Here is a 21,456-nt window from a genome sequence, read left to right as displayed (position 1 = left end):
TATTAGAGGCTGTGGATTAGCAGGACAACAAGGCAATTTGTATTGTTTAAAAGGAAATAAATATGTCACCCTCTATATCCCTCTCACTTCAGCTGTGCTTTAACCACTTGCCGACCGCCCCCAGCCGATAGGCGGCGGCAAAGACTGGGCCCAAACGACCGCAATACGCCCATCGCCGGAGGCGGCGGCAGGCGTGGTTATGCGGCGGTCGCGTCATTAGTGACGCGATCAGCCGCCGGCGACTGGCTCCGCCCCCCTCACGCTGTAACCCGCCGGCCGTTCGGAAGCGCCGGCGGGTTACTAGCACCCGGATCGCCGCATGTAAATAGTATAATAGGCTTTGTAATGTATACAAAGCCTATTATATTTGCTGCCTCCTGCCCTGGTGGTCCCAGTGTCCGAGGGACCACCAGGGCAGGCTGCAGCCACCCTAGTCTGCACCAAGCACACTGATTTCTCCCCCCCTGCCCCCTGATCGCCCATAGCACCCCTCAGACCCCCCCCCCCCTGCCCACCCCCCAGACCCCTGTTTGCACCCAATCACCCCCCTAATCACCCATCAATCACTCCCTGTCACTATCTAAAAACGCTATTTTTTTTTAACCCTAAACTGCCCCCTGCTCCCTCCTGATAACCCCCCCACCCCTCAGATTCTCCCCAGACCCCCCCCCCCCCCCCCCCCCCGTGTACTGTATGCATCTATCCCCCCTGATCACCTGTCAATCACCCATCAATCACCCCCTGTCACTGCCACCCATCAATCAGCCCCTAACCTGCCCCTTGCGGGCAATCTGATCACCCACCCACACCAATAGATCGCCCGCAGATCCGACGTCAGATCACCTCCCAAGTGCAGTGTTTACATCTATTCTCTCCTCTAAACGCCCACTAATTACCCATCAATTACCCCCTATCACCACCTGTCACTGTTACCCATCAGATCAGACCCTAATCTGCCCCTTGCGGGCACCCAATCACCCGCCTACACGCTCAGATTTCCCTCAGACCCCCCCTTATCAATTCGCGAGTGCAATATTTACATCTCTTCATCCCTGTAATAACCCACTGATCACCTGTCAATCACCTATCAATCACCCATCAATCACCCCCTGTCACTGCCACCCATCAATCACCCCCTCTCACTGCCACCCATCAATCAGCCCCTAACCTGCCCCTTGCGGGCAATCTGATCACCCACCCACACCAATAGATCGCCCGCAGATCCGACGTCAGATCACCTCCCAAGTGCAGTGTTAACATCTATTCTCTCCTCTAAACACCCACTAATTACCCATCAATCACCCCCTGTCACTGATACCCATCAGATTAGACCCTAATCTGCCCCTGGGGCACCCAATCACCCGCCCACACCCTCACAACGCCCTTAGACCCCAGCCCTGATCACCTCGCCAGTGCATTGCTTGCATCTATTTCCCCCCTCTAATCACACCTTGAGACACCCATCAATCACCTCCTGTCACCACCTGTCACGTCCTAGCACACCTACCCATCAGATCAGGCCCTAATTTGCCCCGTGTGGGCTGTTGATCACTCGGCCAAACCCTCAGACTCCCTTCCGATCACCTCCCCAGTGCATTGATTGTATCTATTTTCCCCTCTAACCACCCCCTGAGACACCCATCAATCACCTCCTGTCACCCCCCTAGCACTCCTATCCATCAGATCAGGCCAAATACAACCTGTCATCTAAGAGGCCACCCTGCTTATGACCAGTTCCACAAAATTTGCCCCCTCATAGACCACCTGATATCAAAATTTGCAGATGCTTATACCCCTGAACAGTCATTTTGAGAAATTTGGTTTCCCGACTACTCGCGGTTTTGGGCCTGTAAAATGCCAGGGCAGTATAGGAACCCCACAAGCGACCCCATTTTAGAAAAAAGACACCCCAAGGTATTCTGTTAGGTGTATGACGAGTTCATAGAAGATTTTATTTTTTTGTTAACAGTTAGCGGAAATCAATTTTTATTGTTTTTTTCACAAAGTGTCATTTTTCACTAACTTGTGACAAAAAATAAAATCTTCTATGAACTCACCATACACCTAACGGATTACCTTGGTGTCTTCTTTCTAAAATGGGGTCACTTGTGGGGTTCCTATACTGCCCTGGCATTTTAGGGGCCCTAAACCGTGAGGAGTAGTCTAGAAAACAAATGCCTCAAAAGGACCTGTGAATAGGACGTTGGGCCCCTTAGCGCACCTAGGCTGCAAAAAAGTGTCACACATGTGGTATCGCCGTACTCAGGAGTAGTATAATGTGTTTTGTGGTGTATTTTTACACATACCCATGCTGGGTGGGAGAAATCTCTCTGTAAATAGACAATTGTGTGTAAAAAAAAAATCAAAAATGTGTCATTTACAGAGATATTTCTCCCACCCAGCATGGGTATGTGTAAAAATACACCCCAAAACACATTACACTACTTCTCCTGAGTACGGCAATACCACATGTGTGGCACTTTTTTGCAGCCTAACTGCGCTAAGGGGCCCAAAGTCCAATGAGCATCTTTAGGCTTTACAGGGCACAGGATATAAGTCCAGGCTCGCACACCAGATTCAAAAATGCAACAATCTTGTTTATTGCTCCATCAGCACAAAATAGTGACAATTGTTTCAGGGCCACTAGGGTCCCCTTCCTCAGACGTTTTTTGTCTGCACTGTCTGAGGAAGGGGACCCTAGTGGCCCCGAAACAATTGTCACTATTTTGTGCTGATGGAGCAATAAACAAGATTGTTGCATTTTTGAATCTGGTGTGCGAGCCTGGACTTATATCCTGTGTTATGTGAACGAGTGCCTCGGCTTGGCACTTACAGGCTCTGCACCCACCCTTGGGTAAGGTGTGCCACAACCACCCGTTTTTTCTTGAATAGGCTTTACAGGGGTGCTTACAATTAGGCACCCCCCAATATGCCAGGACAGTGAACACACCCCACAAATGACCCCATTTTGGAAAGAAGACACTTCAAGGTATTCAGAGAGGAGCATAGTGAGTCCGTGGCAGATTTCATTTTTTTTGTCGCAAGTTAGAAGAAATGGAAACTTTTTTTTTTTTTGTCACAAAGTGTCATTTTCCGCTAACTTGTGACAAAAAATAAAATCTTCTATGAACTCACCATGCCTCTCAGTGAATACTTTGGGATGTCTTCTTTCCAAAATGGGGTCATTTGGGGGGTATTTATACTATCCTGGAATTTTAGCACCTCATGAAACATGACAGGGGGTCAGAATAGTCAGAGATGCTTGAAAATAGGAAAATTCACTTTTGGCACCATAGTTTGTAAACGCTATAACTTTTACCCAATCCAATAAATATACACTGAATGGTTTTGTTTTTTATCAAAGACGTAGCAGAATAACTTTTGCGCTCAAATGTATAGGAAATTTTACTTTATTTGAAAAATGTCAGCACAGAAAGTTAAAGTCATTTTTTTGACAAAATTCATGTCTTTTTTGATGAATATAATAAAAACTAAAACTCGCAGCAGCAATCAAATAGCACCAAAAGAAAGCTGTATTAGTGACAAGAAAAGGAGGTAAAATTCATTATGGTGGTAGGTTGTATGACCGAGCAATAAACCGTGAAAGCTGCAGTGGTCTGAATGGAGAAAAAGGCTCTGGTCCTTAAAGGGAACCTTAACTGAACGGGGGGTAAAGAGTTTCACTTACCTGGGGCTATTACCAGCCCCCTGCAGCAGTCCTGTGCCCTCGGCGCCGCTCTGGAATCCTCTGGTCCCCTGCTGTCACTTAGTTTCGTTTTTGACGACTCACCAGTCGCCGGCCGCCATGCGTATTATTGGACGCATTCACTAATGCAATTAGCGTTATTGCGGACCGCAACGCGTGCAAAAATACGCGTTGCCACATTCCGCACACGTAGATATGCGGCAATGCGTATTTTTGTACGCCTTGCGGTCCGCAATAGCGCTAATTGCATTGGTGAATGCGTCCAATAATACGCATGGCGGCCGGCGACTGGTGAGTCGTCAAAAACGAAACTAAGTGACAGCGGGGGACCAGAGGATTCCAGAGCGGCTCCGAGGGCACAGGACTGCTGCAGGGGGCTGATAATAGCCCCAGGTAAGTAAAACTCTTTACCCCCCGTTCAGTTAAAGGAATACTATCGATGTATGCATTTATTTTTAAATGCTGTATGTTGTAGCACACATTAGGGCAAGTACTAGGAGCATTTTGATTCCTCACACAGCTGTTCCTCTCAGCTGTAAAATCCTCCGTCAGTTTTGGCGTCAGTGTTGGATACAAAATGTATCTAATACTGAGCTCCCAGAGGGCTAGACCATCTCTCTGCAAAGGGGAGATGCTATCAACTCCTCAGTTTATAGTTTAATTATCACCTTGCTGAAAGAATCTTGTTGATATGGTGGTAAGGGGTTAAAGATTCTAGCAATGTGTGTTTATTATCTTTGCTTCTCTTTACTGATAAAGATACTAATAATGCTAATTGTAGAAAGTTGTCTGCCCCTCTCAGCAGCTTGTAAAGTGGATGCAGCCTGGAGTGAATCACCTCAGGCAGCCAGTCTGAGTGTAAACACAGACTCCTGGTATAGCTAGTTATATTCCAGCAATATTCCAGCTCATTTAGTTACCTGTTACCACCTCAGATCAGCCTGTTTCTCCTCATGTCTGCTGCATGCTGTGAGTGACACAGTGAAATATATTTGTGAGCTGTGTGACAGAGTAACCAAGCAGCTCAGGGTGACCCAAACTACTATGAGCTGTGTGAGAAATGAATTTTTAAGCAGGGACAGTGAGAGAGAGACCTGGGTGAATAAATAAAGTGCCCTTAGCACTAGTGGTAATGTGTACACTAATATAGAGTATTAAAAAAAAAAAGTCGTTTCAATCGATAGTACTCCTTTAAGGTTCCCTTTAAGGGGCGAAAAGACTGTGGTCCTCAAGTGGTTAAGCAATGGGGACCTCTAATCTACTTTATAGGTGCAAAACTAGTATTTCCACATATTTGTGTTATCGGTCAGCAGAGATGGATTAAGAAGATATGGTGGGGCCCTAGCCAAGGTAGAAGCTTATGGTTTTAAGATGGGAGAAGGGTCAGAGAAAGTGACAGTTGGGACCCCTGACATTCACTGGGCCCCAGGCATCTGCCTAGGTTGCCTTGTGGATGATGCTGCTTTGTCGGACAGGGTGTTTTTAAAGATTCCAGATTAACCACTTGAGGACCCACCCTTTACCCCCCCTTAAGGACCAGCATTGAATTATGTGATCTGTGCTGGGTGGGCTCTACAGCCTCCAGCACAGATCAGGGGGCAGGCAGAGAGATCAGATCACCCCCCTTTTTTCCTCACTAGGGGGATGATGTGCTGGGGGGGGGTCCGATCTCTCCTGCCTGCGTGTGGCTGGCGGGGGGGGGCACCTCAAAGCCCCCCTCCGCGGCGACATTCACTCTCCTACCTGTCCCCCCCGGTGATCGGGGCTGCACAGGACGCTATCCGTCCTGTGCAGCCTGTGACAGGACGTCCCCTGTCACATGGCGGCGATCCCCGGCCGCTGATTGGCCGGGGATCGCCGATCTGCCTTACGGCGCTGCTGCGCAGCAGCGCCGTACAATGTAAACAAAGCGGATTATTTCCGCTTGTGTTTACATTTAGCCTGCGAGCCGCCATCGGCGGCCCGCAGGCTATTCACGGAGCCCCCCGCCGTGATTTGACAGGAAGCAGCCGCTCGCGCGAGCGGCTGCTTCCTGATTAATCAGCCTGCAGCTGGCGACGCAGTACTGCGTCGCTGGTCCTGCAGCTGCCACTTTGCCGACGCACGGTATAAGCGTGCGGTCGGCAAGTGGTTAATGTACACTGGTGGTCTGGATTACAACGGTAATTGGTATTCTCTCTCTCCCTCACATGCTTGACATTGCACGTGAGAGAGAAGGTTACTGAAATGTAACCTGGCTGTAAACTGTTTATTTTACACTGTGAGGCAGCGAGAGGCAGACACAGGATCAGGCACACAAACAGAACTGAAGCTGATGATTATTTACGCACATTTGAAGCTATATTTCTGCTTTATACACTTATTAGGAACACCATACTAGTACGGTGTTTGACCCCCTTTCGCCTTCAGAACTGCCTTAATTCTACGTGGCATTGATTCAACAAGGTGCTGAAAGCATTCTTTAAAAATGTTGGCCCATATTGATAGGATAGCAGCTTGCAGTTGATGGAGATTTGTGGGATGCACATCCAGGGCACGGAGCTCCTGTTCCATCACATCCCAAAGATGCTCTATTGGGTTGAGATCTGGTGACTGTGGGGGCCATTTTAGTACAGTGACCTCATTGTCATGTTCATAACACCAATTTGAAATGATTCGAGCTTTGTGACAGTGCATTATCCTTCTGGAAGTAGCCATCAGAGGATGGCTACATGGTGGTCATGCAGGGATGGACATGGTCAGAAACAATGCTCAGGTAGCCCGTGACATTTAAACAATGCCCAGTTGGCACTAAGGGGCCTAAAGCCTCATCTACACGCGTAGATGAGGCGGCGATGTGGCTTATCAATCGAGCCGCTGATGCGGCTTGATTGATAAGATCCGACAGGTCGGATCTTGCTACCGCCAATTCCCTGCTCGTTCCCCGCGAGGGGACAATGGCAGGGAATCAAGCGGAAGATAAGCGGCACGGGACGAGCGGGTATCGAATCCGGCGAGCGGGGACGCGGAAGAGGCGATCCAGCGGCTAATCGAGCCGCCGGATCGGAGCCTCATCTACGCGTGTAGATGAGGCTTAAAGTGTGCCAAGAAAACATCCCCCACACCATTACACCACCACCACCACCAGTATGCACAGTGGTAACAAGGCATGATGGATCCATGTTCTCATTCTGTTTACGCCAAATGCTGACTCTATCGAGTCTTCAACTGTCCAATTTTGGTGAGCTTGTGCAGATTGTAGCCTCTTTTTCCTAATTGTAGTGGAGATGAGTTGTACCCGGTGAGGTCTTCTGATGTAGCCCATCCGCCTCAAGGTTGTGCGTGTTGTGGCTTCACAAACGCTTTGCTGCATACCTCAGTTGTAACAAGTGGTTATTTCAGTCAACGTTGCTCTTCTATCAGCTTGAATCAGTTGGCCCATTCTCCTCTGAACTCTAGCATCAACAAGGCATTTTTGCCCACAGGACTGCCGCATACTGGATGTTTTTCCCGTTTCACACCATTCTTTGTAAACCCTAGAAATGGTTGTGCGTGAAAATCCCAGTAACTGAGCAGATTGTGTAATACTCAGACCGGCCCCTCTGGCACCAACAACCATGCCACGCTCAAAATTGCTTAAATCACCTTCATTTTCCATTCTGACATTCAGTTTGGAGTTCAGGAGATTGTCTTGACCAGGACCACACCCCTAAATGCATTGAAGCAACTGCCATGTGATTGGTTGATTAGATAATTGCATTAATGAGAAATTGAACAGGTGTTCCTAATAATCCTTTAGGTGAGAGTATAATTCTGAACACGTTTTACTTAGAATTGGAGCCAGTGAAGATTATTTCTGTATGCTGGATCTGCTGGACACAGTCCTCCATATTAATGCCCACAGTGAACACTGTTCCCTGTAAATATCATATTTTCTTTGCATAATATATAAAAAGAGAAAAAAAAGCCTTTGTATTGCTATTTGCTAATAATTGCTGCAAATATACTGTATGTGGCATTTTGGAGTTGATTCACAAAGGTTACTTATTTTTCACCTTACTGTAAGGAGTGCTAATGCATGAGATAAACAAATAAGGAGAGATAATTAATAAGATAAATAAGATGATGATAATGATAAGGAGAGCTAAACCATGAGTTATGTCAAATAAGGAGAGCTAAACCATGTGTTAAGTCATTTAAAGAGAGATCATTTTAACAGAAAAGCTTTGTGAATCAGGCCCTTAGAATTTTAGTTAACTTTGATAGTTGTCCTTTAAGTATAAGTGAACTTGTGAAGCCAAATATCTCCTCTACTGAAAACTCCACTACAGTACATGCCTGGGAGCTCACCCTCTGGCTATGACCAGGCCATGGCTTTCTTGGTATCAAAAGATTACCGTAGTCACATAATGTATGTAACCATGTAAGGATGAGGGTGGGACTTCCACTGTTTCCAATAAAGAATAATAATAAATGTCAAAGCTGCCTCTTCCATATAGCAGTACTTTTAATTCCAGTACCATTTCTGAAGTACAAAGTAGGCTAAACAGATACGTGAACTTAGCATAAAAATGTCCTTTTGATGTAATTGGAAGCGGGAATTCCGAGACTTGCCTTCTGCAAATAGACAATGGGAATCTATCAGAGTTTGTAGAATGTTTGTCCAAGCTTGTTTAGAATCTGGTTAATTTTTTATCAGATCATCCATATGAATTGAAAAAAACTATTTTGTGTACAAGACTATAGGTCTGCGCTAGTTTAATGTGACCACTATAGTAGCATGTAACATCATTATTCTTCTTTAGGGAACGGATGAATTTAAAAGCTCCTATTTACTTCTCCACTGGTCTGACGGAGAAAGCCAACCACTATTACAAGCTATTCATCACCTGGACCAATCAGAAGATCAGAAAGACTTTTGTACAGAGAAACATGTTTGAATTCAAACATATCAAGGCCTTTGACCGAGCGTTTGCAGACAATCCTGGACCAATGGTGAGAAAATTCAAACTGTTATTTCATGTCCAGAGGAAACTAAAAACAGGAGCATTGTCTTGCCTATCATTAAAAATCATGCTTCAAATAACTTAAAGGCATACAAGAAAGGATTACCGAATTACCCTATATTATTTGTGTTCACAAATCTTTCTTTGCCACAAGCAAAAGCATTGCTTCTGAGGTTCTGCTCAGGCTTTAGCTAGAACTAAAGCCAGAATGAGGAGATAAATCTTAAAGGACCACTATTGTGAAAAAAGTAGGCAGTTAAAATCTGACAGAAGTGGCATGTTTTGGACTAGTCCATCTCCTCATGGGGGATTCTCAGGGGTTTCATTGTTTTCAACAGCATTTCCTGAACAGCGGTTGCAAAGTCTAACTGACAAAATAGTATGCAAGTGAGTAGGGAGGCTGGCTGGTATCTTACTATTTTGGCAGTTTAAAGGGACTCCGAGCTCATCTTAAAAATGAAAATTGTACTCACCCGGGGCTTTCTCCAGCCCAGTGCTGGTCGGGAGGTCCCACGACGGCGTCCTGGCTCCTCTCCTAGTCCCCGCTCCGAAATGGCTGCCCAGTGGCTGACGAATGGCTGACGCGGCTGATGTCACACGCCGGCCGCCTCGCGTCATCACGGCGGCCGGCGTGGCAGTACGGCACATGCGCGATTAAAGCGCTCATGCGCCGTACTGCCACGCCGGCCGCCGTGATGACGCGAGACGGCCGGCGTGTGACGTCAGCCGCGTCATACGCGGTAGAAGAAGCCCGACACTCAGCCGAGTGTCGCCCGGGCTGCCGCCGGTCAGCCATTCTGGAGCGGGGACTAGGAGAGGAACCAGGACGCTGTCTTAGGAGCTCCCGACCAGCACTGGGCTGGAGAAAGCCCCGGGTGAGTACTATTTTGCATTTTTTGTTGAGCTCGGAGTCCCTTTAACTGCTTTTCAGGAAATGCTGTTGAAAACAAAGCAAACCCTGAGAATCCCCCATGAGGAGATGGACTGGCCTATCGGTTCTGCCAAATTTTAACTGCCTACTTTTTTTCGCAATAGTGGTCCTTTAAATGGCTGCTGGCCTAAAGCTTACAGTTTCAGAAAACTACAGCTCCAGATTGCTGAATTGCAACTTATTTATTTTCATATTTTTTATTTTCTATCAGTAATAACTGTCCACAGTAGTGAAATCTGTTCAGGCGATCAACCCTCCATTAAAGTGGGATTATACTTCAAATAAAATGTTTATCATAATGCATTAAACACAGCAAGGGCCCATTCACACTTAAAGGGAAGGTCCAAGCAAAAAAAAAAAAATGAGTTTCTCACACCTGGGGCTTCTACCAGCCCCATGCAGCCATCCTGTGCCCTCGTAGTCACTCACTGCTGCTCCAGTCCCCCGCTGGCAGCTTGCCGACCTCGGAGGTCAGGGCCACATTGCATACATTTTTACACATTCCAGCTAGTGCAGAAACAAAAATTTACGAGTTGCACCACTAACGCGTAAAAATGTATGTGTTAATGTTCCTGCAGTGGTGGGAATGTGTAAAAATGTACGCAATTCAGCCCTGACCTCCGAGGTCAGCAAGCTGGCAGCGGGGGACTGGAGCAGCAGTGAGTGACTACGAGGGCACAGGATGGCTGCATGGGGCTGGTAGAAGCCCCAGGTAAGTGAAACTCATTTTTTTTTTTTGCTTGGACCTTCCCTTTAAGCGAGAATCGCGCGATTCCCGCTAATAGCAAAACTATGGTGTTTTTTAAAAACCGCTTGTGCTATTGTAGCCTATGGCAGTGTTCTCACTGCTGCGATCTCGGGCGTTTTGCGATTATCGCTAATTGCAAATGCGTTACCTGCAGCGTTTTGCTGGGGATTCTGGAGCGATGGCAATTAGCATGTACAGAACCGTTAATCACGATCGTTCCAAAAACGCAAATTTGTCCATTGATTTTTCCGCATTAAATTGTGGAAAACGCTAAAGCATATCGCTAGCATTTAGCGATTTTAGGTGTGAATGGGCCCTAAAATGTGAATATAAAACGCTAAAAGAATGCTTGGATGTCTTTTAAATGCTTATCTACAACTCACTTAAGCTAACTAATAGCATTGCAGGCTGTAGGACAAATTATCAGATTGACTTCTAGTTAAAGGGGAACTGAAGAGAGAGGTATATGGAGGCTGTCATGTTTATTTTCTTTTAATCAATACCAGTTGCCTGGCAGCCCTGCTGGTCTATTTCTCTGCAGTAGTATCTGATTAAAACCAGAAACAAGCATGCAGCTAGTCTTGTCAGACCAGACTTATAAGTCTAAACCACTGAAACACCTGATCTGCTGCATGCTTGTTCAGGGGCTATGGCTAATAGTATTAGAGGCAGAGGATCAGCAGGGCTGCCAGGCAACTGGTATTGTCTAAAAGGAAATAAACATGACAGCCTCCATATACCTCTCTCTTCAGTTCCCCTTTAAGTTACTAGTGAGCAACTAAAGGAGAGAAAGTTATCTGCTCCTACCTTTCTACCTTGTTTACATAGTTTATTAAGCTGGGAATACACCATGCAATTTCCCATCAGATAGGTCGATAGATAGATTCCGACAGATCAGATCTGATTTTTCTCATTTTTCTGATCATTTCTATACAATTTGATCAGAAAAACTATTGCAAATCATTTATATATCGACCCATCTATCTGATGGAAAATTGCATGGTGTATTCCCAGCATTACACATCAAGCGCAATATGATAATGTTGGTCTGCGAAGGCAAGCTTATCAATTAGCAGCTAAATGAGGTAAAAAGATGAGTTGTATCCCTCCCAGTACCTTGAAAAATAGTCAGATGGTTTTAGCCGTTTTTAATGCTTTAGAGTCTGACCATACATGAAATTTAAGTGTAATACCACTGTAACAAAACAAGATTTGAAGCAGCTTTCATGCAGCTGCCTGACACACTTTCTTCTTGGAAGGAAGCAATACAGGCTGCAATACAGTATATACAGTCGTTGGAGCAGAGCACTCCTACAACAGCGCAGGGATTTAAAAAAAAACAAAAAAACATTTTGCCATGCGTCTACCTGGAAACTGCTCCCAATTTCCATTTCTGTTGATGGATTCCTCTAGTGTTGGCAGTTTTTAGTGACTGACCCAGCTGTATAATGCTGGTACTATTTAACTGTAAGGTTAAAAACAAACAAAAACAAAACAAAACATGGCAATATAACTTCCTATTCTGTGGCTTTAGTTACCTGCAGACTGAAACATTTACTGCAGTGGCTCTTGATGATACCAAGACTGTATGTACTGGTATTCGCTGCTCTCTGCTACTTTATTTTTAGCCTAGTTTTAGGAGGAAGAGGAGATTTAACAGCATAACACAGTACAGACAGAAGAATTATTGGCGATAACATAGGAACACTAAATTGGATAAGCGGTTCTGCTTTTAGGAAGGTGCAAATATGTCTGCCTCCACTGACCCCCTCTCATTTCTGTGACATTTTAGAATAATGCTTACTAACAGCTCTGAAAACTAGATCATGTTTTGTGCAATTCTTCCAGGGCATAAATTAAACAAAAATGCCCTTTTATTTGTTTTTCTATTGTAGGTGGTTTTTGCTACTCCTGGAATGCTGCATGCTGGTCAGTCCCTACAGATTTTCCGTAAATGGGCTGGCAATGAGAAGAACATGGTGAGATCTGGTAGTTGATAAAACATTTTAATGCTGTAATCCAGTACAGACACCAGAGTATTTTTGAGGAACTCTCTCTTGTGAATGCAAAAATAAAGCAGAAACCGAGAGCTCCAATAGTGTTTTATGTAAAGTCGAGAAACTAAAAAAGCGCTGGAAATGCGGATGGGGATCACAATCCTGTCCCTACTTAGGCTAAAAGTAGCTCTCTGTGGTAGAAAGTTAGTGGGGATACACCCCTCAATGGTACAGAGGCACCAATGAGAATAAAATATTTAAAATATGTTTAAAAATAGAGATAGTGGTGGACTTACCCCCAGAGATTCAGACACAAGCTGTGCAATTTCAAAAACCATAGTTCTTTATAAAAAAAAAAAAAAAAAAACCTGCCACATGCAACGCGTTTTGTGGGCGTACCTGCTTCCTCAGGCAATAGCATGGAGCATCTGTTTGTCCAGTCAGTTGAGCCTGGCCCCTCCTCCAATTGTCAAGAACTCTACCACAGTCTGACGTATGCCAAATAACGTACTAGTATGTTTTGTTTTCCGGAAAACTGCCTAGAAAAAACTCTCACACAGAGGGTGCATATACACATCCAATATTGATTGTCCAATTACTGACCAATTTTACCACCTCCATGTAGGATGAGGGTGAACAGACTGAGTACTATGAACAGATTGTGCAGGTAAGCTCAGTCAAGGCCGGCGCTGCCATTAGGGCAAAGGGGACAATTGTCCCAGGGCCTGACTACAGCCAGGCCCCCCGCACAGCCTGATCCCATTGGGATGTCTCACCGACTGCTCCAAAGTCCCTTGGGCCCCTGCTCAATGTGTGGCTGCATTGTAATAACTCACCTGTCCCGTCATGCTGCTCCATCCATGCTTCGTCTTTAGCCTCTTCTCCATTACCTGTATACAATACCCTACAATATTTACCACATTGCTGAAGCAGTGCAATTTTTGCCAAGTAGCACCAGGACAAAATGCTATGCTGAACACTAGTGAATAGCCTCAGTGCCCCTGTAAAGGTAGCCATACATCTAGCGATGATGGGCAGACTTGACCAAGAGACAGATGTCCCCCTGATTAGATCTGAATAAGGAGAGATCTGTCGGCTGCCCATACACCGCAGGCCAATTCCCGATCAATTTCAGCATGAAATCTCTTGGGAATCAGCCACATCTCTTGGGAATCGGCCACATCTGCTGCTGCCCCCAGTGTATAAATGTGCCCCCCATGTGTGCATTTATACATTACCTGTGTTGCCCACCACACTGTGCCCATCCGTTTTCAGAATCCCTCTTCTCTATTTGCGCTATACGAACCGCCCAACATATAGCATGTGGCGCATGTGTGACGTCACCCATGTACTATAGGTTGCCGGAGCGTATAGTGTAAATAGAGAACTGGGATTCTGCAGCTGGATGGGCACCGTGCGGAGGGCAACACAGGACAGGTAATGTATAAATGCACACATGGGGTTATACACTACATAGGAACAGTGTGAGGGGTCTCGTCGCCTTACACCCGATCGACCACGATGGCCCAACACCTTGCAACATGTCCAATTGTTACATGCGATCAATTTTGGCCTGAAATTGGTTGTATTGTCAATCGGGAATGCTCTTGGAAGGACCAATTTTCATCCAATTTTATAGTCATTGAATCATATGTTCACCTTAAAGAGACACTGAAGCGAGACTAAATCTCGCTTCAGCTCTCATACATAGCAGGGGCATGTGTGCCCCTGCTAAAACGCCGCTATCCCGCGGCTGTACAAGGGTCCCTGACCCCCCAACCCACCCCCCGCAAATCTTGGTCGCAAGTTGGTCGTAGATTAGCCCTTCCTAGAGGCAGGGCTAACGGCTGCAGCCCTGCCTCACAGCGCGTCTATCAGACGCGCATCGCCGCCTCTCCCCCGACCCTCTCAGTGAAGGAAGACTGAGAGGGGCGGGGGAGAGGCGGAGATACGCGTCTAACAGACGCGCGTGGGGCAGGGCTGCGGCGGTTAGCCCTGCCCCAACCAGGAAGCGCTCCCCCGCATTACGGAGGCGATTTGGGGGGACAGGGACCCCCGTTAAGCCGCGGGATAGCGGCGTTTTAGCAGGGGCACACGTGCCCCTGCTAGCTATGAGGTCTGAAGCGAGATCTATTCTCGCTTCAGGCTCTCTTTAAGTCAACATATCATTTAGAGGAGAATATCTCTATCCTGACTGGAGTTCTCTCTCAAGCCTCATACAGTGTAGACACAAAATCACCTAACTGTTGCTCATTGTTGCACAGGTGATCATGCCAGGATACTGTGTGCAAGGCACAGTGGGCCACAAAATCCTAAGTGGCCAGAGGAAGCTGGAGATGGAAGGAAGACAGACGGTGAGTTTCCAGCACTTCTTAAAGATCATATATTAATGTAAGAATTAACAAATAACAATGTGCATTTCTTCCATTACATACAGGATATTTTGTATTTATATTATTTAAATTAAATTTTACTTTAAGACCGAAATACCTCAAATAAATGGATTAATAAATGTAATGATCCCTTAATGTATTTTATTACCCCCACCAGCTGGAGGTGAAGATGCAGGTGGAGTATATGTCCTTCAGTGCCCATGCTGATGCCAAAGGCATCATGCAGCTAATCCGCCAGGCAGAGCCCAGAAATGTGCTACTGGTGCACGGAGAGGCCAAAAAGATGGAGTTCCTCAAGCAGAAAGTTGAGCAAGAGTTTCGTAAGTTGAGCTTTTTCATTTTGTATTCAAGCAAAATGTTCTCACCTTTGTTGTAACATTGTTGGTTTTATTTACTCCTCATACAGTTACATTAAAAAAGGTAACCATGGTTGGATTACGTGCTTCAGTCAGCTTTCAAACTCTGGATAGTTTGCATGTCACCAGATATTAAGGGCTCAGGTAATGGGTTGAATCAAAAAGCAGGTGACCAGGGTTACTCTGCTTAGCAAAGCTTGGGGGCTGATAGTCTGGGGTGATGCTGGAAAAAAATTCATAGAGGAGCAGGCCTGGTTTTACATCACAGGAGCCTATAGGCACAGATCTCTTGGCACCCTATACTTTGTCCTCCATGAACCTACAAACCCCCATTAAACTTCACTGAAAGTGTGCTGGCTGGGCAAGCTGTCACTTCTCCCTTACTTACTTTGACCGTCATGCGTAACTACAGATGTCCCTTAGTATTAGGTAGCTAGAGGAACCTTAAAGTTAAGTAGCTAGAGGTGCCCCTGACTGAAGGGAGAGCTAGTCAGTAGAATGCCTAGAGCTGGGTGAGTAACCTCTCATACACTCTCTCTTATCAGGATTCTGCATAAGAAGGGAGGGAGGGAGGCGAGTGAGCCGCCTTTCCATCATCTGGCACCTGTAGGCACTTATGGTAAAACCGGCCCAGTAGAGGAGAGTACAACCTTGTAGCCAACACAAAAGGAGTAGATGTCAGGTGCTTCCGTAGCAAAACCCAGAGGTCTCTCATTGTTCTGGTGTCTGCCATAAGAAGTAGGCTGATTAAATTATAGCTGTAATGCTGGGAATACACAATGAGTTTTTTCAGCAGATAGATGGGTCGATGGATAATTTCCAACAGGTCTGATCTGATTTTCGATCATTTTACTGATTGATTTGTATAGAAGTGATCAGAAAATCGATCAGAAAAACGATCGAAATCAGATCGGGCCTGTCGGAAATTATCAATTGAGCCATCTATCTGCCGAAAAAACGAATTGTGTATTCCCAGCATAAGCAAAGAAAGTCTGCCACCTCCTATTCCTCGAGGGATCAAATAAAAATGTAAAGACTCGGACCAGAGTTCCGAGACATTTCGCCTCCAGACACAGAGCAAAAACTGAGCTAGTCTCTGGTGCAGGTGTATGCATACTTATGGAGGAGCAAGCGTTCATAGCTCTAACTTCCCATTAATCAGACTGCTCCCTCTGTAAACCATACAGAAATCTAGTAGAAATATAGTAAACTTGAAAACCCTGTCTCTTGGAGATTGTTTTTCTTTGCTTATATTAAATGTATTGTGTAATCTGTTTTGGTGTTGTGTGTATCCAGATATCCAGTGCTATATGCCTTTTAACGGAGAGACAGCCACTATTACTACCAACCCAAACATTCCAGTGGATATCTCTCTAGGACTGCTGAAGAAAGAGACGGCACTAAGTAAGTTATTCTGATCAGTAGCTGGTAGTTTGTAACTTTTTTTTTTTTTAATCTTTACATCATACACTAACTGAGTTTTGGGTTTACAGTTAGTGGATACATTGAACAACCTGGGTGGCAGGAGCTGATGCTCTTCTTGAGTGTCCTCTTACATGCCCTTGTGCTGGGTTTTGTGGAAAGGTCTTTGTTGTTAGATCTAACATACCTAATGTACATGGGTCCCAAAAGTACTACTCTAAACCAGTGTTCCACAACCCTGTCCTCAAGGCCCACTAACAGCGCATGTTTTGTGGAAATCCACAGAGGTGATTAACCATTTCAGCCCCCGGGTATTTTTCACCTTATGCATCAGAGCAATTTTCACCTCCCATTCATTCGCTAATAACTTTATCACTAATTAGAATTGAATCTATATCTTGTTTTTTAGACCACCAATTAGGCTTTCTTTGGATGGTACATTTTGCTAAGAATAATTTTTTTCTAAATGCATTTTAACAGTAAGATTAAGAAAAAAATGGAAAAAATTCATTATTTCTAAGTTTTCGTCCAGTATAGCTTTAAAATAATATATAAAACCTATGTATTTTATTTGCCCATTTGTCCCGGTTATTACACCATTTAACCACTTTACCCCCCGCGGTACGAATTTCTCCGTCCCTTTTTTTCCCCCTAAAAAAACCAAGGAACGGAGACATCCGTACCTTCCGCGCTACCGCCGCTGTCCGCGCTCCCGACGCTCGTGCACGCCGCCCGCTCGCCCGGAGATCAATGAACGGGAAAATCCATTCCCGTTTGTTGATCTAAGCCCCTGCAATGATCCGCTGCTTCTATTAGAAACAGCGCGATCATTGTGATGTTCCCAGCCTCGTACTGCTTCCTGTAAGCGTCCTTCCGGATACTTACAGGTCGCATGTAAACAAACTCACTGTGGCCATCTTGTGGCCAAATAGTAAAACTACACCCTAAAGCATTTTACATATACAAATACATTAGGTTTCCACAATAAATTAACTCATTACCTCCCACACTCCCCAATTTTATTTTTTTTTTGTAATTAAAAAATACAATAAAAAACAAATAGTTACCTTTGGGACTGAACTTTTTAAATATTTATGTCAAGAGGGTATAACACTGTTACTTTATAAACTACGGGCTTGTAATTAGGGATGGATGCAAAACTGAAAAAAATGCACCTTTATTTCAGGGCTGTGGAGTCGGAGTCGTGGAGTCGGAGTCGTGGACTCGGGCAATTTTGGGTGCCTGGAGTCGGAGTCGGGAAAAAATGCACCGACTCCGACTCCTACTGAATTTGTAACTGTAATTAAAATAGAAAATATGATAAAATGTTCTATTTCTCAGATAATAGTCATTAAAAATAATGTATATATACAGTATATATACAGTAATAGCTGTGCTTAGTCCACAAAAATGAAATAAACCAATCAAAATTAGTTACTTGTGCTGCTTCAATAAAGCAGTCCCCGTATTTTTAAGATCAGATATACAGATCTGATTGTGACTGTATATATGATGTGTACACAGGAATCTCTTATATACACTAAATAACATCTATGCTGTAAGAATAAAGCCTGATGTGTAGCTGTGTCACTAATAGAGATGGTCAACGAGATGGAAATAATTCTGCATTGATGCTGATTTATGCAAATGTATGCACTCCCTTTGCTGATGAAATCAAATAATTTGATATGTTATTAAAATTTGGTTTGGTGACTACAAATTCAAGGGTACCTGAGACTGATGAAAAGTAAAGTTTTATACATACCTGGGGCTTCCTCCAGCCCCCTTCAGGCTAATCAGTCCCTCGCTGTCCTCCACCACCCGGATCTTCTGCTATGAGTCCTGGTAATTCAGCCAGTCAGCGCTGTCCGGCCGCATGCCGCTCCCACAGTCAGGAACATTCTGCACCTGCGCAATAGTGCTGCACAGGTGTAATATGCTCCTGGCGGCGGAGTGTGTGCATGCGCACTACGCCCGACTGGCTCAAGTACCTGGACGCATAGCAGAAGATCCAGGTGATGGAGGAGGACAACGAGGGACTGATTATCCTGAAGGCGGCTGGAGGAAGCCCCAAGTCTGTATAAAACTTTAATTTCATCTGTCTCAGGTTTACTTTGTTACACAGTAGCACTATACTCTACATATGCTCTCCCCACAGAGCTGCAGGGAATCCACTGAGAATGCTGTGCACATTGAACACAGAGGTGTTGTCTGTCACAAATAAACCTTGTTCAGATTGTACATGAAGTGTAATATAGGAAGAATCCCCTTATTCCCCTGCAGAGCACCTGCACATCATTCTTACATGTACCCACACTTACATTGCCTAGGGCCTGATAGATGTTCTTTGTTCCGGTTTGTACCTTTTACAAGTACTCTTACCAAGGACTAGTTTTAGTCTAAAGGGAATAAATATAGTAGTCTACATATCCATCTCACTTCAGTTGTCTTGTAAAATTCCTAAGCGTTGGCAGTTAAGATACGAATTTCATGTTACATACTTTTAATCAACAAAATTGTAATATGCAAATTAGAGGAGTCGGAGTCGGTGGAATCCTAAACTGAGGAGTCGGAGTCGGTGGATTTTGGACCGACTCCACAGCCCTGCTTTATTTCCAAATAAAATATTGGCGCCAAACATTGTGATAGGGACACAATTTAAACGGTTTTATAACCGGACAAATGGGCAAATACATTTCATGGGTTTAAATTACAGTAGCATGCATTATTTAAAAACTATAATGGCCGAAAACTGAAAACGAATAATTTTTTCCCACGTTTTTTCCTATTTTCCCATTAAAACACATTTAGAATAAAATTATTCTTGGCATAATGTCCCACCTAAAGAAAGCCTAATTGGTGGCGAAAAAAACAAGATATAGTTCATTTCATTGTGATAAGTAATAATAAAGTTATAGACGAATGAATGGAAGGAGCGCTGAAAGGTGAAAATTGCTCTGGTATTCAAGGGGTAAAACCCTTCAGTGGTGAAGTGGTTAAATTATGTCCCTATCACAATGTATGGCACCAATATTTTATTTGGAAATAAAGGTGCATTTTTCAGTTTTGCATCCATCACTATTTACAAGCTTATAATTTAAAAAATGCTAGTAGTATACCCTCTTCACATGCATATTAAAAAAAGTTCAGACCCTTAGGTAACTATTTGGTTTTTTTTTATTTATTGTAATTTGTTTTTCATAAAAAAATTTATTTTGGCATTTTTTGGTGTGGGAGGTAAACCGTTAATTTTAAATGTAATAATGTGTGTTTATTTTATTAAAAAAAAATTATGTAGATGTAGTTTTACTATTTGGCCACAAGATGGCCACAGTGATTTTTTTTTTCTCTAGTCCTGGAAGCTTCCAGGAAGTATGAGGACGGGAAACTTTTTTTTTTTTTTGCTCAGAAAGACCGCTGCCTCTGAAATTAACCACTTGCCGACCGCGCACTCATAACGCGCGTCGGCAAAGTGGCAGCTGCAGGACCAGCGACGCAGTATTGCGTCTCCAGCTGCAGGCTGATTAATCAGGAAGCAGCCGCTCGTGCGAGCGGCTGCTTCCTGTCAATTCACGGCGGGGGGCTCCGTGAATAGCCTGCGGGCCGCCGATGGCGGCTCGCAGGCTAAATGTAAACACAAGCGGAAATAATCCGCTTTGTTTACATTTGTACGGCGCTGCTGCGCAGCAGCGCCGTAAGGCAGATCGGCGATCCCCGGCCAATCAGCGGCCGGGGATCGCCGCCATGTGACAGGGGACGTCCCGTCACTGGCTGCACAGGACGGATAGCGTCCTGTGCAGCCCGGAACACCAGGGGGGCCAGGTAGGAGAGGGAGGGGGAGGATTTCGCCGCGGAGGGGGGCTTTGAGGTGCCCCCCCCCGCAACACCCGCAGGCAGGAGCGATCAGACCCCCCCAGCACATCATCCCCCTAGTGGGGAAAAAAGGGGGGCGATCTGGTCGCTCTGCCTGCACGCTGATCTGTGCTGGGGGCTGGAGAGCCCACCCAGCACAGATCAGCAACAACAGCGCTGGTCGTTAAGGGGGGGTAAAGGGTGGGTCCTCAAGTGGTTAAGCAGTCGGTCTTTCTACTGGGGACTTAGGTCAATGTTCCCATTAATTGATCTCCGGGCTAACGGGGGGCAGCACGGGACCATGCTGCAGCACAGCAGCAGCTGCCTGGATGTGACAATCACGTCCAGGCAGCATAAATGGTTAATCAGCTCTGCTGAGACACATCCTACCTCACCTGTGAATGTTTGTGGTTTCCTGCAAAACGTACTGTTGGTGAGCCTTGAGGGCAAGGTTGGGGAGCTCTGCTCTAAAGGACAGTATGTGCCCACACTCATAGCCCCTCACAGCTTCAACCACACTACTGTGCAGTCACAATTCAGGAAGTAATACAAGACTGCTCCTGGCCAAAGCCATGTCTATTGATTGAGTGCTTCTGATTTACTTGCCATGATTGCCAGATACAATGGCAATGACCTTTGCAGAAATAATGGACAGCACTCTATATCTCAAGAGGGCCAAGAAGGTAGCTGGACTGTTCCACTTATATACATAACTAACAGGGTAGCCCCAGCTTTTTGGGTGGGCACCCCGAGCAGAGCCTATTGAGTATACTGAGTGAGCTAGGGAGGAACTCAACTAAAGCATGTGAGTACTGCTCAGCTCAGGCACTGGTCTTCCATCTAGGATAAATGGGCATATTAGGAGGTGCGGGTCATTTATTTTATTAATACAGATGTAGTCACACAAACCAAACATCCTTTATTAAAGGTTGCTACTCCTCCTACTCAAAGCTTGTTTAATAGTAAATCCCAGTGAATCCCTGACATGGTACAAGTAGTTGAATAGGTATGTAGATTTTCTATAACTGCGTCCCATTTTCCAGTGGGCATTTGCTGATATGTTTGT

The 21,456-nt window shown here is 45.1% G+C and overlaps 1 protein-coding gene across 1 annotated transcript in view; it reads left to right on the top strand.

The window, feature by feature from the left end:
• The window catches only part of INTS11 (integrator complex subunit 11), a 72,109-nt gene that overhangs the window by 38,564 nt on the left and 12,089 nt on the right, over positions 1–21,456 (top strand). The window contains exons 10-14 of the mRNA XM_068240601.1: positions 8,491–8,680; positions 12,266–12,349; positions 14,632–14,721; positions 14,918–15,080; positions 16,413–16,520. Coding sequence (XP_068096702.1) covers positions 8,491–8,680; positions 12,266–12,349; positions 14,632–14,721; positions 14,918–15,080; positions 16,413–16,520 — 635 coding nt within the window. The remainder of the gene's footprint in view (positions 1–8,490; positions 8,681–12,265; positions 12,350–14,631; positions 14,722–14,917; positions 15,081–16,412; positions 16,521–21,456) is intronic.

The sequence above is a fragment of the Hyperolius riggenbachi genome, chromosome 6, assembly GCF_040937935.1.
Source record: "Hyperolius riggenbachi isolate aHypRig1 chromosome 6, aHypRig1.pri, whole genome shotgun sequence".
NCBI classification, from domain to species: Eukaryota; Metazoa; Chordata; class Amphibia; order Anura; family Hyperoliidae; genus Hyperolius; species Hyperolius riggenbachi.
This window is presented reverse-complemented; position numbering and strand designations above follow the sequence as displayed.